Source organism: Micromesistius poutassou, assembly GCF_964030765.1.
Source record: "Micromesistius poutassou genome assembly, contig: SCAFFOLD_1073, whole genome shotgun sequence".
NCBI lineage: Eukaryota > Metazoa > Chordata > Actinopteri > Gadiformes > Gadidae > Micromesistius > Micromesistius poutassou.
The window spans coordinates 1-17773 of record NW_028179841.1 but is presented as its reverse complement, the minus strand read 5'-3'; the positions used below and the strand labels follow the sequence as shown (position 1 = coordinate 17773).

The 17773-nt window shown below is 49.6% G+C and overlaps 4 protein-coding genes across 4 annotated transcripts; 3 read left to right on the top strand and 1 right to left on the bottom strand.

Annotated features, from left to right (window-relative positions):
• Nucleotides 1–926: 926 nt before the first annotated feature.
• LOC311371445 (SLAIN motif-containing protein 2-like) lies at nucleotides 927–8068 on the top strand (the record flags this gene model as incomplete). The annotated part of the gene is made up of 4 exons (XM_084489497.1): nucleotides 927–1073; nucleotides 2695–2778; nucleotides 5086–5311; nucleotides 6099–8068. Coding segments are annotated over 4 exons (521 nt in total), but the record flags the coding sequence as incomplete, so codon positions are not given.
• A 1068-nt stretch (nucleotides 8069–9136) lies between these two features.
• Nucleotides 9137–10948, top strand: LOC311371446 (sodium/bile acid cotransporter 4-like; the record flags this gene model as incomplete). The annotated part of the gene is made up of 3 exons (XM_084489498.1): nucleotides 9137–9486; nucleotides 9909–10119; nucleotides 10412–10948. Exons 1-3 carry the CDS (start codon nucleotides 9140–9142, stop codon nucleotides 10946–10948), a joined length of 1095 nt encoding a protein of 364 aa, XP_084345624.1. The 5' UTR covers nucleotides 9137–9139.
• A 1003-nt stretch (nucleotides 10949–11951) lies between these two features.
• Nucleotides 11952–13176, top strand: LOC311371448 (zygote arrest protein 1-like; the record flags this gene model as incomplete). The annotated part of the gene is made up of 4 exons (XM_084489500.1): nucleotides 11952–12635; nucleotides 12717–12809; nucleotides 12880–12954; nucleotides 13033–13176. 4 exons carry the CDS (start codon nucleotides 11952–11954, stop codon nucleotides 13174–13176), a joined length of 996 nt encoding a protein of 331 aa, XP_084345626.1.
• Nucleotides 13177–14857: 1681 nt separating this feature from the next.
• On the bottom strand, nucleotides 14858–17606 carry LOC311371447 (protein furry homolog-like; the record flags this gene model as incomplete). The annotated part of the gene is made up of 3 exons (XM_084489499.1): nucleotides 14858–15747; nucleotides 16201–16394; nucleotides 17441–17606. Coding segments are annotated over 3 exons (739 nt in total), but the record flags the coding sequence as incomplete, so codon positions are not given.
• Between the last annotated feature and the right edge of the window lie 167 nt (nucleotides 17607–17773).

The following is a 17773-nucleotide window of genomic DNA, read 5'->3' as shown; positions in this document are numbered from 1 at the left end:
GGAGGAGAGGGATGGAGAGATGGGGGGGGGAGGGGGGGGGAGATGGGGGGGAGGGGGGGGGAGATGGGGAGAGGGACGGAGGGATGGGGAGAGGGACGGAGAGATGGATGAGAGGGACGGAAAGATGGGGGGAGGGACGGGGAGATGGGGGGAGGGACAGAGGGACACAGGGGTTTGAGAGAGAGAGAGAGAGAGAGAGAGAGAGAGGGACTGACTTGGGCCCTGTCCACACTAACCCGGGTAAATCTACAAACGCATCGATATTTATCCGTTTAGCCCTTCCGTCCACATGAGAACGGCGAATTCCGACACTGAAAACGATGCTTTTTAAAAAAACGATCGCCGAGGTGGATAAATGTGAAGACTCTGGCGTTCGCATTGTAGTGTGGTCAGGGTAAGACGAAGGCTTTCAGAGACGATGGCGCTCGGTTGCCATGACGCTGCCACACGCTTGCGCTCGAGACTGAGATGCTCATCTTAAACAAACATGGCAGGTGAAATGGAAACTATGAACTCTCTGTGCAATGTACACATGTAGGCCTATCTTCAGTTACGACTCGTCATACTTTTTAATGGGGGAAAAAAAAAACGCAAAGACACCAGTTATCTAGCGATCAGCTGTTAGCTGATCGCGCGCCTGTAATCTCAACAGAGAGGCGTGGCGGAAGTCGCGTAACCACACAACAACAACAACAACTGTTTATCAAAATCATTTCAGTGTGGAACGTGCAAAACATTCCGTAAACGATATGAAAACAATAGTGTGGACGGTGGATCGTTTTCATTGCTAAATGTGCGTTTTTTTTAATATCTACCCGGGTTAGTGTAGACAGGGCGTTGGTCTACCCTGAAGGGCAGAACGGTCCAGTAGGTCAGACCGGGCTGAAACCCCTCACGCTCTCGTCCTGTGCTTCCGGGGGTTGTAGAGAAGCTGAGACGAAGCCTCCCCAACCTGAGCCGCTCCTCGGTACCAGCCGGCCCGGGTGCGGAGCCCGTCAAGAACAGCCGCAGCATGGAGTCCAACCTGCAGACCCCCAACGGAGGGTCCCCGCGCCACCAGAACCAGTCTGCTAGTGAGTAGCGCCGCCGCCGCCACCGCCACCGCCCGCTGGAACCAGGGCCTGTGGGACACTTGGGAGTGGCTTATGAGCTGGTAGTGTGTAAAGTCATGCTATCATGATAGCCCAGTCGTTTTATTATCGCCAAATGATGTGATATTAGCTGAGTCATGTTATTATGAGCTGTCACTGTAGCCAAGTCATGTTACATACGCTGAGTCATGTTATATTAGTGTGTACATGTTTTTTAAATAGACATTACACGCACACACAGAAAATACCTACATTTTTGGTTTAGATTGGCTCAAATTTTTGACACAAACACCCCATGTTTTATCGACAGAAGTTGTTTTATGATGTTTAACACGTAGGCCATCTCATAGTGTCGGGGCTTACTCATCACGGGGGCATAATGGAGGACTTGTATTCTCTGCAACGGTTCCTTGTCTCTGCACTATCGCCGCACTTGTAAGAGAAACACCGGCTGGGTTCTCCTCTGCATCACTCAGCCTTGTGTTGAACGCCTGTGGCTGCATCTTCACACAGCTCCTCTCTTTGGAGTGTCATGGCTTTGATATACCGGGGGATGTTTCTTTGAGTTGGTCTCCACCTCTTAAATCCTTTTTCTTTTACACACATTTTCCCCTTCTCCTTTTGAGCATCACTTTCAATCCGACACTGGAGCTGTGTCTCCCAGTGCTGTGGGTTTAATGAGAGCTAGGTCAAACGCTGCACACTCCCAGCACCACAAACCCTTCAGACGCAAATCTGTTGGCTGCAGATCAGACCGGACTCTTAATAGATTGCTTTAACGAGAGCGCAGATCATCCCAGAGAGCCGTAATTTAAGATCTGCACTTTAATCCTGGAACTCTTAATGCTCTGGTGGCTTTAACATGCCAAGCCTTAAATGAAAGAGCAACAAAGGGATCCCACTTCACACAAGTTAAACATCCCAATCGAGGGTGTAAGTGGGGTCACTGGGTTGTGGGCGTGGCCAATGAGAGAAGGGCGGTGGTCAGGTGATGTCAACTACCACGATAAGGGAAGGATAGTAGGTGAGATCTTAGATTCACTTTACGGGAAGTTAGATCTTATCGGCGGTCTGTTCTGTTTACTTGTTGATTGAACATTATTACCGGTACACTCCTGCAAACAATTATTTCATTGAACTCATTCATTTAAATGATTTACTTTCTCTGCTCATGAAAAATGTGATCTGACCAGCAGCTCAAAGCTAAAAAAAAAAAGAAAGAAAAAAAGAGGGTGCCTCACGTTTAAGGACTCTGCACCATCACCGTGGTGACTCAGACATCACGGGGTGTAGGGGGTTTCAAAGACAGTTCTGTTGTTGTTGCATGACCTCATGAGGCGAAATGTCACGGCTAAAGCTCTGCCTCTTTCTCCTTGCCACCTCCTCTATGAAGCATGTGCTCCCAGTCTCTTTCTGGAATACTGCCGCTGCAGCTGGGAATGTTTGCCTGCATTGCCCTCTAGTGGCCCCTTTCTGCACCTGCAGCCGGTGCATGCCTGGTGGCTCTTGATTCACTAGCCTTTTCCTAAGCTCCCAGCCTTGTCCACGGCTGTGGGGCTAAACCCCTCGGGAGTCCCCTGCTGAAATAACCCTGTTTTTACAGCGGCCGGTACCCCAAGGTCGTCCACCCCGTCCCGAGCCACTCCAAAAACCAAACAGCACCTCCAAAGCCCGTCAGCCCTGCGAGGTAACCGCTCTCTGGGGACACGAACACAACCCTGTAACGTAGTGACTGGTCCTACCCAAACACACCCCGTACTGGTGTGTTGTGTGGGCTCTGGTCACATACCCAGTACTGGTGTGTTGTGTGGGCTCTGGTCACACACCCCGTACTGGTGTGTTGTGTGGGCTCTGGTCAAACCACCGCACCATGTGCAATGTTTCACACTGAATCACACAAATGTGCAGTGTCTCTTGTTTTCTATATTAAGGACATAGTGAGAACCCACCCCGGTTCTTTCAAGCTTTCTTGGCTCTATGTGTAAGTAATCGCCCGGTGCTGGACTCTTTTTCTTTGGCGATGTGTGAGTAACTCTGGGTAGTAACTCACTGACACGGACTGTGCAGGATCCCGGCCTAGAGAGACAGAACCCTGGCACTCTCACAGAAAAAGCTGGTGGAATTGGTAGCCAAGTGTCTAGAGGTGTGCAGATGACGGTGTGTAACGCTGCAGTGGAGCATTATTGAGCGGTTTCATCATCATACAGCTAACATACCTCCACCGTGTACCATTTGAATGAACACAGCTGTTACCCAAAGTGAATCTGATGCATACATTGAGGGGGGGATTGAACCCAGTAGCTTTCGGCGGGGAGTCGGAACACTCTTCTCCCAAAACTGTAGACATCCTACACCTCAGTGTCACATGTTAGTGTGACACTGTGGCAACTCAGGATGCAACAGTGTTCTTCATCTCATAGTTAGAGTCTGCATTATGTTCTAAAGCTGTCAGAAGGTTCAGATGGTTGCCAGGGGGAACTGCCTGTGGGGCCCTGTGTAATCCTGTGTGTATTCCAGAGTACTGTCCGGTACATACAGTACATGCAGAGCCTGCTAGTTCCCCGCCTGTCTCTAGCGCATGTGGTCCAGGTGGTTTTGTTTGGGCTTGGTAAGGCCCATTTAAACACCAAGACCAAGGAAAGTCATGATTTGATCTCCGGGAAGCGTTCATGTGTGGCTTTACAGAGGAACACCACAGTAGATCACATATCTGAGTGTGCTGCTCTCTGCTGTCTCTTTGTTGAAAACATGCTAGGCTGATCTGTGTACTTTGTACGTGAGATTTGACACAACGCTACCGTAGCATATCAATCAGCCATTTTTCCCCTGTGCATTTTGATTGAGTCGAATGGATCTCATTTGTTTGTTTGACTCTTGGCAATTTGAGAAACACGAGACAATCAAAACACAATCTAATGAAAACGAGACACGAAGAAGAAAAAACTAAACATTAATATGAAATAGGTGAGCAACAGGACCCATCCGTGTTCCACATAAGAGTACCGCAGTGACAGGGTTTCGCCTCCAGGTGGCAGCTCACTCCCAGCTGCGGCGCAGTGTACAGTTGCTCTTTAAGTTGGGACCGGGCGGTAAATGAAGGTTCGTCTCTGCTCCTGTCTCCATCCTTTAGTCCCCCTGTCCTGTTGCTTCGGAGAGGAGGCAGATTTCAGTGAGTATTCACTGAGGATTCTAGCGTATTGAGTATTTGTGAACATTGTGATCGTGCCTTCATGCTGTGGTTTTGTGTGTTGGTGTTGTGCTAGGACCTGCAATCATCTTAACCTACACATGTGCAACAACCATCCTGGGGGCCCGGGGAGGGGGGGGGGGGCGTAGAACTAGGCTGGCCTTGTATTAGCCCCATCTTCCTCCATCTTTTTTGTTTGTCGATAGAAACACCATGTCATGCAGGGACGTCCAAACGTGACGACCGTTCATATAGAGAGACCACCTTCCTGCCATGTCCCATACATACGTAGTGATAGACGAGTGAGCCTGTTTCACAGACCTCTGCGCCGCCACCGTCACCCGATGGTGACAGACACCAGCCATCGACATATGCCCTACGGTTAATCTATATACATCATGTATAACTATGTCTATATACTGCACTATGAACACGTATAGGAACCTGTATATGTGTGTAGTATATTATATTCAATGTCCACCTATAGTTATATACATTGTACAAGCCTATATTACACATGTATATACACCGTAGTGTATATAATAATATATATCTTTATACATGTGTTGTCATATCGATATATGTCTATATACTTTAAACACTGGTGACATGTATGTGTGTGTAGTATAATAAATCACACCTATCCATATACATAGTTATATCTAAACATGTACATGTGTTTGAATATAATATCTACTCTCTACATATACAGTATCTGTATACTATAACTACCTAATATATAATATAATATATATCTATATGCATAAGTGTGTGTGTAGTTAAACCTGGCGGTGCTCCCCCTTCCAGTTCCATCCCCCAGTAAGCTGCGCTCCCCGGCCATGCCCTCCCCGCTGGCCCTCAGGCAGCCCGTGAAGGCCACGTCCAACCCCGGCTCCGGGAACTCCACCCCGGTCCGCTCCCTGGCGCCCCCGCGCAGCGGCCTGCCCCGGCCCAGCGCCACGGCCGGGGGCGGCGGCGGCGGAGGAGGAGGCATCCCCCTGCCCAGACCCAAGCTGGCGCAGCCCGTGCGCAGGTACGTTCTCTCTCTCTCGCACTCGCTCGCTGTCTCTCACGCTCGCTCGCTCTCTCTCTCTCGCGCACTCGCTCTCTCTCACTCGCTCTCTCTCACTCTCTCGCACTCTCTCTCTCTCGCACTCTCTCTCTCGCGCACTCTCTCTCTCTCGCACTCTCTCTCTCTCTCTCTCGCTCCCACGCTCTCTCTCTCCCTCCCTCTCTCTCTCCCTCTCTCTCTCTCACACTCTCTCTCTCTCTCACTCTCTCGCTCACTCAGAGTGTGGACCAGTCCCACTCACTGTGGGTGTCTTGGACTCAGAGACACCCCCAGTGAGTGGGACTGGTCTGTGTTTTGGGGTCCTTTTAAAGCAGCGCTACTTAAACCTTTTGCGAGGAAAACCCACTTTTTTTTTTTAATGTCTCTCCAGCGACCACCAGGTTATGAATCTCTGTCCTAAAGGGTTACTTTACCCGACCTGGTTGGAGGTTGCTGAGTCATTTCAAACAACTGATGACGTCACACATGGGAGTATGGTGGAAAGATCCACCCACCAGTCGGTACGGTCCACTGGGCGGGCTGGAGGTTGAGCTATCAAGACTCCCACTTGTGATGTCACAAATAGCTTTAAAAAAAAATCGACCTCACACCTTGGATGGTAAAATGGGGGCTCTTTAATATTCCTGTATTTCCCATCCAGGGTGAATGTATTATCTATATTTTTATTATTTTATTCTGTATTATGTTACTTTGTATACCAGTTCAGAAGTCACCTCAGAGGACGATTCCCTTCATTGACTGTCCCCAGGTCTCTGCCCGCACCCCGCTCCTACGGCAGTTCCGGGGAGAACTGGAGGGAAGGCTGTTACTGAAGCCGGCCACCAGAGGGTGCTGCACACCCCGCATCGCGACCGAGGCAGGCGTTCCAACGTGGCACTTTATCCAGAGTCCTCTAAGAGTCAAGAAGAAGAAGAAGAAGACTTTACCCAGATTCATTCTAAAGAGTTAACAAGAGAAAGACTATAGATATGAAACATGACAACTCAAAAAAAACGAAGTGTCAATTACGTGTACTGAAAAGACAGCTGGCATTCAGAGCACATAGCAAGGGAAATGCCAAAGAAAAGCAGAGAAAAACAAATCCTTCTCTGCCACCAGAAGAGGGCGCCCTCGCCTTCCTCTGTGACTGCAATCATCTCCCAGACTCCAGTCCAGCTGTCTCCATCTCTCCCACGCTCTTCTTCCTTTTCCCTCAGGTTTAAACGTTTTGAATTTGCTCTCACTCTAGACTCCGTTCTGCTTGGAGAGGTCTGTGTAGGGCCGATGTTCCTTCATGTCTCAGCGCTCCGTGGTTCCTCGCGTGTCGGCGGTGCTTCGACCTCAGAGCCTGACGCTCTTCTCTCTGAAGGTCTGAAGGTCCTTCGGGGTCTGGGGCGTTCAAGCTGTCTGACAGGTTCTTCATTTGCCGATGGGTGCCCCTTCATATCTGAAGGTGCTTCGATGCTTGAGCTCATCAATCCGAAAGGTCTGAATGGATCTCATGTCTTCATGCTGGGGGCTATCCTTGTCTCACCAGTTCTGAAAGTCAGTCATGACCTAAAGCTGAGAGCTCCGCCACCCGTCGGGTCTGAAGGTGCTTCGGTCGTGAAGCTCCTCAATCCAAATGGTCCTAATGGGTCTGGCTCTCGTGTCTTTGTGATCGGAAAATCTTTCATATCCTAAAGCTGATAACTCTTCACTTCTGAAGGGTCTGACGTCTTTAGGTGTCTTTAGGTGGGGAGCCACCCTATCCCAAAGATCTGGAGGGGCTTCACGTCTTATTAAGGACCTCTGCATCTGGTTCTAAGAGTTTCTCTCTCGAAATTCAGCATGAATGTAAGCAGATGTTTCTTTTGGAGGTTATTTATTCAAATTATTTATGCAGTTTTTATGTCCAAGCATCCATATCAGTATTTGTTTTAAGATTGTTTAAAACATTAAAAGAAATGTATGTTTTTAAAACCTCAACGTAAAGCTAACTCCCCAAAGCCTTGTTTTAGCGTGCGTCCATTTTGAAGAGAACCGTGAATGTTTTGCTCAGCTGAGTCTTGGATGACTTCACGCCACAATTCTATCCCAAACAACTAACCTTCTTTCTCCGAGTCTGAAACCCTGACCTGATCGCCACCACTTCGGTAAATGTGTAATTAATGAATTATAATGTGGTGTTGTTAGCCTGCAGTGTGTATCATTCATGCCGTGACAGAGGGAACAGTGTGTTCAGAAAAACTAAATGTAAGATTTTAATAAAGTGGCCATTGCCTCTTGTGCTTTATAAATCCAGAGGCTTGCCTAAAAAAATAGGGATGATTATTTGGTAAATGGTGTGCCGGATATTATCGAAACTAGTGCCTATAATTTACATTATACTTTATTTTAAAAGTGCTCTCTTGCTCATTTTGTGCCAATTTTATGAGTTTACCAATGATTTGCATTTTTTGCTTGGTTAATTTGTTTGCATATGTGTTTGGGTTTCTTAAGTAACTTAATCATTTATAATTGCTTTAAAAAAGTATGTTAAAAATGCGCCTTCATATTTATAACTGATGACATATGTAAATGACTATTTATTAGAGTGCGGGGTGCCTCCGTGGGAAAGGAGGGAATGTTACAACAAGACGGCACCACACCTTTTGTGTGATGGTTTTTGTTATGGAACTTTTTTTACATCCATGAACATGACATTCACTTTCCCTGTGTAAACCCACATTTCAAATAAAGCTGAAAACCTCTCCTCTCCTCTTGTGCATCATTAGCAAATTGACCAACGAATGAACAGGATTGCAACTTTGTGTCCACAGTTGCAGTGTTCAAACGAATAACATTACAGAATAGTACGTTTAGACATTTCTTTTTATAAACCTAATTGTATTATGTATTAGGGCTCATAGGGTTCGTATGATCTCTTAACATGTATGAGTAGGCCTATTATCGTGACGGATGTGTGAGTCCTCCATGACCACATGCTCCAGATAAGACTTTCATGCTCAGCGACGACACAGATTCATGAAAGAGAGAACGGGCAGAGAACAAAAGTAGCGGCCACTCCATCATCACAGTCAGTGCGCCCACATAAAGGTCACGTGTCTCTGTAAAGGTTCACCCACGGGAAACATCGCACCGCTGCTTCATTTTTTCCCCCCACAGCTCCACACATTGAGTAGCATCTCAAGAAACGGCGGTGTTTTAGTTCAGGTGCCGTCGTATGTAGCCTATGGGGCCGGCTTATCCAGTGTCCTGGTGACTTCCCCCCCCCCCCCCAATTTTCTCAAATAGGACTACTCTTCAATTCCGTGCTATGTGATATGCGTGAGGATACCGCGTATCTGAAGCCATCTGCTCCTGAATAAGTTCCGTTAAGAGAGAGCCCACTTGCGTCGACGCGCGTACTCCGGGGGGAGCCAATCCGCGGAAACCACTGTAGCCGCACGACGCGCTGTCCTTAAGACCCAGTGACACGGGGGGGGGGGGGGCATCAAATCATATGCACACCCCGCGGAGACTCATTTGTGAAAGTGGCCAGCGAGTACGTCACTGGGGAAAATCTCATTTTACGAGCGGACACCTCGGGGGAGAGTCACCGGCCTCTCTGCGCGCACTGAGGTGACATCTGGACGCGTGCTTGAACACCGGGGTTCCAAAAGGATGGTTTAGCTCCGTTTTCGAGGGACCCTATACACTTAAAAGCTATTTTTGTTTTGTTAGACGGCATTGAGAAAGACTGAACCAATGGAGGGGTCACACCACGGCACCAGTTGGCCAATATTCTCAGAAAGCAACGCGCTCAGGACTGCCTTCGAAGCAGACCTGATGGCCGCGGTGCCCACCGACCCGGACCACCTGGTGCCTGCGTTCTGGGACTCTCCGTTGAGCCACGGCATCAACGTGTTCGTGGGGCTCGTGCTGTGCCTCACCATGCTGGGCCTGGGCTGCACGGTGGACGTGAGTCAGCTCGGGGAGCAGATCCGGAGACCCATCGGGGTTCTGCTGGCGCTGGTGTGCCAGTTCGTCATCATGCCCTTAGTGGCTTTCCTCCTGGCCCTGGCCTTCTCCCTGGACGACGTGGCGGCCATGGCCGTGCTGCTCTGCGGCTGCTGCCCGGGGGGCAACCTGTCCAACATCATGTCGCTCCTGGTCAACGGAGAGATGAACCTCAGGTAAGGCTGGGTGCGCGAGATGGTGCGCCTCTCTCTCTCACATCACGGTATAACGCATGTGTGTTGGTGTGTTTTTTCCCCCCCCCAGCTCTTCGAATAATAATAAAAACATGCAGTATATAGGTCTTTATCTGTTTTGAAACTAGATAAATGCCTTTAAACGAACCACGTATCGTTCTGTCGATTGAGAAAAAAAATAATTCAATTACGCACAAGAGGCGATGATTTTACGCGCACTATACCCACTTTACGCATGGCTCAAAAATGGAATTCAATACATGTATATGTTGTTTAGAATAGCCTACTTGATCAACTTGTTTGATGTGTATAACTTTACATTTTAAAGCGGTGTGTGTGTCTCCTCTCACGGCCCGGGTCTCTCTCTCTCTCTCTCTCTCTCTCTCTCTCTATCGCTCCTCCAGCATCATCATGACCATCTCGTCCACACTGCTCGCCCTGGTGCTCATGCCGCTGTGTCTGTGGATCTACAGCCGCGCGTGGATCAACACGCCCGTGGTCAACCTGATGCCCTTCGGGGCGATCATCCTCACGCTCTTCAGCACTCTGGTCCCCATCGGCCTCGGGGTCGCGCTGCGCTACCGCTACACGCGGATAGCCGACATCGTGTTGAAGGTGAACCTCGCACACTTTTTGCGTAAAGCCTACTCTCATGTATTTTACTCTGGATTGCACATGTGAAGACTTTGAATTGCGACCACAGTAAGTACTGTGCCAAATATGTGTCCGTTAAGCAGCAAGGTTAAGTTTTATTTTCTTAATCTTGTTTATCTCTTTCAATGTAGGCCTATAATGGGAGGGAGAGGGAGAGAGCGAGAGAGCGAGAAGGGGAGGGTGGGCCGTGTCGTGATCCGGCAGGGTTTGACCTGACGTCACGTGATGACGTTTTACTAATTGTGTTTTACAGCTGTCTTTATGGTCGCTGCTGGTCACGCTCATCCTGCTCTTCATCCTGACGGGGGCCATGTTGGGCCCCGAGCTGCTCTCCACCATCCCGCCCTCCGTGTACGTGGTGGCGGTGCTCATGCCCATGTGCGGCTACGCGGCGGGATACGGCCTCGCCACGCTGTTCGGCCTGCCGCCCAACTGCCGGAGGTCCGTCTCCATGGAGACGGGATGCCAGAACGTGCAGCTGTGCACCGCCATCCTCAAGTTGGCCTTCCCGCCTCACCTCATGGGGGGCATGTATATGTTCCCGCTGCTCTACGCGCTCTTCCAGGCGGCCGAGGCCGGGATTTTCATCCTCGGGTATAAAATGTACCGGAAGGAGGTTCTACATAAACCGGAGCCCGTGGCGGGAGTCGGCGGCGACGGGACGAACATGACGTACCAGCGGTTTGAAGACGACGAGGACGACTGCTTTGACGCCTCGTACGGAGCGGTGACGTCGAGTGACCCCAACACCATCCGGCTGGAGGGGTGCACTGACGCCACGCCGGTGTGAGGCGCTGCTGGAGACCCCAAAAACACCAACGTCCACCTCCGCCTCATCCATCGCGTCCATAGAGAGGTCAAGGCTATGCAAGAGGGACCGGTGACGGGCATGCGCAGTGTACCGTGACTCGCATGAGGCGTGAGATGTGTGTGTGTGTGTGTGTGTGTGTGTGTGTGTGTGTGTGTGTGTGTGTGTGTGTGTGTGTGTGTGTGTGTGTGTGTCATAACGTAAGCTATTTAAACGGAAACATTGCCAAATATGTGCAACATTCAATTGCAAAAAGAAAAGTCATGTCTATAAGATTATATAGGAGAGTTTTCTTCTGCCAAGTGTCATCGTTATCTCTGAAAGTTTACAGGATTTTGTCTACATCATCAATACATTCAAGAACATGAATGGAGAAACAAGTCGCCTCAGTTACAACACATTATTATTATTATACATTATTTTATACATGTATAAATATAATTGACTTCTACTTCACCTGTCATACTCGGGCACTTTTGTTACTGGATATCTATAATTCAACAGGTTGTTGCTGTCAAATTTTGGAGGTTGGAATAACGCATTTTATTTTTCAACCATGCAGTGCCAACCCACTAGCCTACCGAACTACACTCGTTATAATGTGAACAAGAGAGAGAGAGAGAGAGAGAGAGAGAGAGAGAGAGAGAGAGAGAGAGAGAGAGAGAGAGAGAGAGAGAGAGAGAGAGAGAGAGAGAGAGAGAGAGAGAGCATGACATGTGTAGTTATGTATATTATAAATCAACTATATGAAGAGATTTATGGCATTCAATTGAGAGTATGAATAAACAAAAGCGATACAATGCAGACGGCCTACCGAGGGTGGTGGCCATGTTGCTGCCCGGTGTGTTTTCTTGTGTCGGGTTTTTTGAAAAGACAAACAAAACCAAAAAAATTGCGCATGTGTCTGCAATCAGAGCTAATTGCGCGCGAGCCGCGTCTGGTGCATTTATATTGACGCGCCTCACACACCAGTTGGCTGAACAAGATGGCTACGTATGGTGACGAGTCAGTCGACAGCTATTTCTATTCCTCATACAACCCGTACGCCAGCAGGTACCACAAACCCCGAGATGTGGGTTGGAAATACAATAAGTATATTTCCAACCACGCGGACATGATCGAAGCGTTCAACAACACTCAGCGCGCGCAACTCAGGTCCATCTTATCGCAAATCAACCCGAAGCTCACCCCGCGCCTAAGGAAGGCCAACACTAAAGATGTGGCCATCCAGGTGAACCCCAAGACCGACGCCTCGGTGCAGTGCGAAATCGGGCCGCGCACCCTCCTGTCCGTTAAGCGCGACGCGCTTCGCAGACGCACCACACAAGAGGGTCAAGGTTCACCGGGCAGTCCGAAGGGCGCAGGCGGCGTGCGATACCCTCGCACTCTCGCCGTCTACTCGCCCATCGCGTACAGATCTATTACATCGTTTCTCTCCGATGACGACAAGGGCACCTCTTGCGACGTGGCGAGCGGAGAACCACTTCAGGAGGCCTCAGTAGAGGGTGAGGCGGACGAGAAGGACGAGAATAAGAACATCAGCGCGGAGACGGATGAGCAGAAGGCCGCTGCCCAGCGCAAAAACATTAAGTCCAAGCAGCCGCTTAAACCCGAGGCGTCCAAATCCGTCAAGGAAAGGTCCAAACTCAAAGCCCGCGTGAGGTTTCAGGTGAGGGCCACACACAATAATTTATACATAATAATATAGGCTACTAATAAATGTGCTTCCAACCTTGGCTGTGTTGTGTAGTTTCTGGAACAGAAGTACGGATATTATCACTGCAGAGCGTGTAACCTACGGTGGGAGAGCGCCTACGTATGGTGCGTCCAAGGCACAAATAAGGTAAGGCGTGGAAATCGCAAAACTCGCTTGCATTCGTTTTCCCTTCTATAACTTCTACTTCTCCTACCAGGTTTATTTCAAACAGTTTTGCAGAAAATGCCAAAAGGAATTCAACCCGTACCGAGTTGAAGACATAACATGCCATGTAAGACACTTCATAGTCCCCCAACATGATGTAATAATGTGCGTGAGCTCCTCCACTAACCGTTGACCTCGTTTCCAGACCTGCAACAAAGCGCGCTGTTCGTGCGCGTTAACTCCGCGCCACGTGGACCCCAAACGACCCCACCGGCAGGATCTGTGCGGCAGGTGCAAGGGCAAGCGGCTGTCCTGCGACAGCACCTTCAGCTTCAAGTACATTATCTAGAACTCTGATGCCAACAAAGTCTGCCTCGGATAAGCTGACGTTTTCTTAATTTCATGTCAGATTTTTGTTTTGGTTCAGGTTTTGATGCTGTGCGCTTGACTTTATTGAAATAAACTACCTGGCACAAATGTTCAGTGGAGTTCTCTGGATTATTAAAGGGTGATATTATTATGCTACTAAGTGTAATTAGCCATTACAAGCAGTTTGAAAATCAGCCCTTTTCCTGTGTTTTAGTGACATCACATGTCTGGCGTGTCCCTATATGTTGTGATGCTGGCTCGACCGGCCTACGTCACAAGTACTGAGCATACATCTAGGGCAACACTCACTTGTGATGCACTTGTTTACAGACACACGAAAATAAACATTGCTTTCAGGATTGTCTGGCCTTTGCCTTCAGTAAACCGATCAGTAAGGTTTCAGATAAAGGCACCACTAATTAGCCTATTGGGAACAATACCTTGCACTCAGGACTTGACCAGAAGCCTACAGCTTGGCCACTCACGAGCTGTCCATCCGTTCAGTCACACTGTATAAACGAGCCACGACAACCGGACATGATTACTTTATCAATTTTATTTGTCCCGAGTGAAGGCTGCTGAGAATCGTGTGTGTGTGGGTATATAATGCATCTCTTCCAGGTAAATAATATATCCATTTTTAATAACAGCATTTTTAAATCTAGCAGGCAAGCCAAGAAGCTCTGTGGAGACTCCAGTGATTGTTACAATGTGCCGAGAGGACCGTCCTCCAGAATGCAAACCGTCCCTCGCCACTACCGGGACAGAGCGGGAGGGGGGGAGCCGACACAAACCTGGGAGAGGGGGAGGGATGTGGGGGGGGGGGGGGGGGAAGGATCACAGTGGAAAAAGGAATGCATAGGACTCGGCTAGGATAGGCTGCGGCCGTCCAATAGGAGAGAGGCTACAAGCCACCGTCGCCATTTTCATTGGTCGAGATTTGGTTAAACCCCACCTCCCCTGGCCCCCCCCCCCCCCCCCAAAAAAATAAAAATAAGACTCCCAGCCCAGTTTACAAGCATCAAGCAAGCCAGAGTTTGGGAAAGGTTTTGTTAAGTGTGTGACTGGACTTCAACAGTAGAGTACCCTCCCTTCCGTCCGGTCCCACTCAGGTTAACAGTGCATTACACAAAAAAATACTGCTTTTACACTATACACCTTCTAAAATATATACAGAGTACAATAAGTTACGCACATTCCTCCGCCTTGCAGGCGGGAGCCGGTCTGCACTCGTGTGCAATTAAATGCAGTTTTCTGTGTGTGTGTGTGTTTGCATGTGTGTGTGTGTGTGTTTGCATGTGTGTGTGTATAGATGTGTGTATGTAGAGGTGTGTGTATACCAGAGTATCCAATACACAGCACACTGTTACAAGTCTCTAAAAGGCAGCTACTTATTTGGTTAAAGAGTCGCAGGTCAATAAACGGATATATTTCTCTTTTTACAGCTGCAGGAGGGGGGGGGGGGGTAGGGGGTGGGGGGGGCGGACCACAGCGCCCCCCCACCCCCGCCCCCGCGGGGTTACATGTTAAATACCCAAAACATTTACAACCTAGGATAGTAGCACTACTAAAAAATACATTTCTCCCAAAAAAATACTCTTGCAGTGCTTTCTCTTTCAAGCATGCTTTTGAAACCCCCTTTTTTTCTTTTTTCTTTTTTTAAATGTTATTGTTTTATGCTTTTGCTTAAGGAAGTGGACAGGACAGCATAATCCCCCCGCCCCTTCTTCTTCTTCTTCTTTCTCTCTCCTTCCGCTCGCTACACACACGCACGCACACACACACACACAGCTGGTGGACCCCCCCCCTCCCCCCCCCAGTGCAAAGCTCGCTGACACTCACACCCCTGCTCTGTACCACTCAAACAAAAGCAACGAGATAAGAAAAAATAAAATCTGTCGTGTTCGCGTCGTCTCAACCGCCGCCGCCGCCGCCTGCTCCACACCGGCTGCTACGTCAGCCCCGGCGCATCCTTTATTGCAGAGTGCGCACGCATTTTGCAGAGTGCGCATCAGTCCAGGGAGGGAGGGAGGGAGGGAGGGAGGGAGGGAGGGGACTCGGTGATGTCATCGCCTAGACCGATGAGTCACAGGTACCCCCCTCCCCACCTCCAAGCGTGCGTTAGCCCTTATTGGTAAAAGTCTCATTATCTTGTCCAATCAGAAGCTGGCCTCACCCCACCCGTCTCTCTCCCGAGGGCCACGCCCCACTTCCCAGGGAGCACCAGAAGAGTGTGTGTGTGTGTGTGTCCAGGTCGAGGGAGGGAGGGGGGGGGGGGTGCGTTGGATATATATATATACGTTTCACAGCCCCACGCTGACCATGGAGGGGCGGGTGAGGCGGGGCGGGTCCCTGCTCCTGGCTGAGGGCCTGGCGGATCTGCAGGTTGAGCTCCATGAGGCGGCGGCTGGCCTGAGAGAGGTCCCCGCTGCCCCCCAGCACCGCCAGGCAGCCCGTCTGCCCCAGCGTCTGGTGGCGGAAGTAGATGTGCAGCAGGGTCTGCACCGCGTCGTCCGCGTCGCTGCCGAAGATGTCGCTGGGCCAGAGGGACCTGTAGGGTAGGGTAGGGTAGGGGGGGCAGGGGGGGGCCGGGGTTAAAGCCCTGATCTGGTCACCGGTGTTGTGGGAGGCATTAAAGGGCAACTATATGCACGGTTCATTTGCTGCCATCTAGAGATCAATTACATTGAATCGACAACGCAACACATAACGTTGCAGGGTTTTTTGGTCTTTCTAGGACTAAACCAAATTGTTGTATGCATCTATAGTCATAATTAAACTACTTCCTTCAGTTATCCATTTCAATCATTTAGTGTCAAACTTCTCTTGGTATTCTGCAATGCTATTATGCGCTTGAATTAATTGTAAAAAAAACAACAACAACAACAACTGCACATTGCTGATTGTTTTTAACCTTTAGGTGGCAGCAAACTCTACAAATGTGCCCCAATGTGGTGTTCCTCTTTAACTGGAGACCATCTCAGGTCTGACCCGAAGGACCTACCTGAAGACTTTGACCTGGCTGAGGGCAGAGGCGAAGTCTCGGGCCCTCAGGGTCTCGATCAGCGACTGGATGGCCGTCTCGGTGTTGGTCTGCGCGTCGTCCGAGAGACAGATGACTTCCTGTCCCTCGCTTCCTGTCTCCGCCTCCTTCAGACAGCCTTCCAGAAGAGCCAGCTCATCTGACATGTTGGTCACCTGACAAGAGACAGACAGGAAGTCAGACAGACATACAGACAAGATAGGCGGACAGATGGGCAGACAGGAAGGCCAACGCAGACAGATAGGTAGGCATACATAGAGGTAGACAGAGAGGTAGATGGTTGATTAGACAAAATGGAAAGACTGTGACTTCTGTGCACTGATAACAGCGTCTGTGTTTAAAGTGGGGACAGACGTCACAGCGGCCATTCTCCTTTCGCATTGAGCAGTGATTAACTGGGAGAGCCAGCCTACAAGACCATGCCAGGAGAATGTAATCTCATAAAGAGCTTTGATCTGATTAAAGAGCCCTCCAAGAGCTATAAAAACACAGAGAGAGAGGGGGCAATGGCCGAGATAGCGACCAACTGAACCCTCTCTCCGATCGATCGGTCCATCTATATTCCCGCTCCAAGATGCACTCCCATGGCAGGAGTTCAGGATTGTGCAAAAACACTAGAAGTGTAGAAGTTCACAAAGACACGGTGAGGAATGGGCCGTGTCACGATGGGTCTGCTGCGAACGCCCACTGTCTGCAGTCTACCTGGAGGCATTCCTGGAACAACCCGCTCTTTAAATGACACGGATATATGTTCACTGCAGATCACCCCGATAAAAGCTTCAGCTAAATGACTCATGAATAGTAAACAGCACATCGGGTATCCTGGAGAGATTTACGGCACACGGGGAACCCAGAGAGCTGCTGGTGTCGTTCTGGCTTTTAACTGGAAACCATTAAGGACCATGAAGTTATGATCCTGCGGTCGGCCCGGCTCTGGTAGAGAACAGCACCCACACGGGTGCGGCGTGCGGTTTGTTTTGTTGTCTATCTCAACTGGTTGGATAACGCACAATATACACTGTCTGGGTTAGGGGCTTTTGATTTGATTCCCAGGCTAAAAATGTTTGCATTCGTAGTAGTTGTGAGACGATTTGTATCAAATCAAAAAAGTCCACCGAATGGGCGAGTTGTAGTGTGTGGTGGGAGGAGGGGGGGGGGGTGAGACAGGTGAAGTGTCCATGGTGGGTGAAGGGTGGGCTACCTCTGCCTCCCTCTTGATGGTCTCCACCCTGCTGATGAGCTTGCAGTACGCCTGGAACAGCAGCAGCAGCTGGAAGTGGAGCTTGTAGAGCCGTCGACACAACTCCAACTCCTGTAGAGAGAGAGAGGGAGTGGAGGGAGGGAGGGAGGGAGAGAGAACGTAAGTTCTAAATCACTCACTAATTCAACAGAACTCACAGGGTCACATGATTTAGACAGATGTCACATGATTGGACAGAAGTGGATCCTCGATTAGAGGGGGGGAGGCGGGGAGGGAGGGGAGGGGGAGAGATCAGATGAGAAAGATGGCCAGCTAATGAAGGGGTTAATTTGA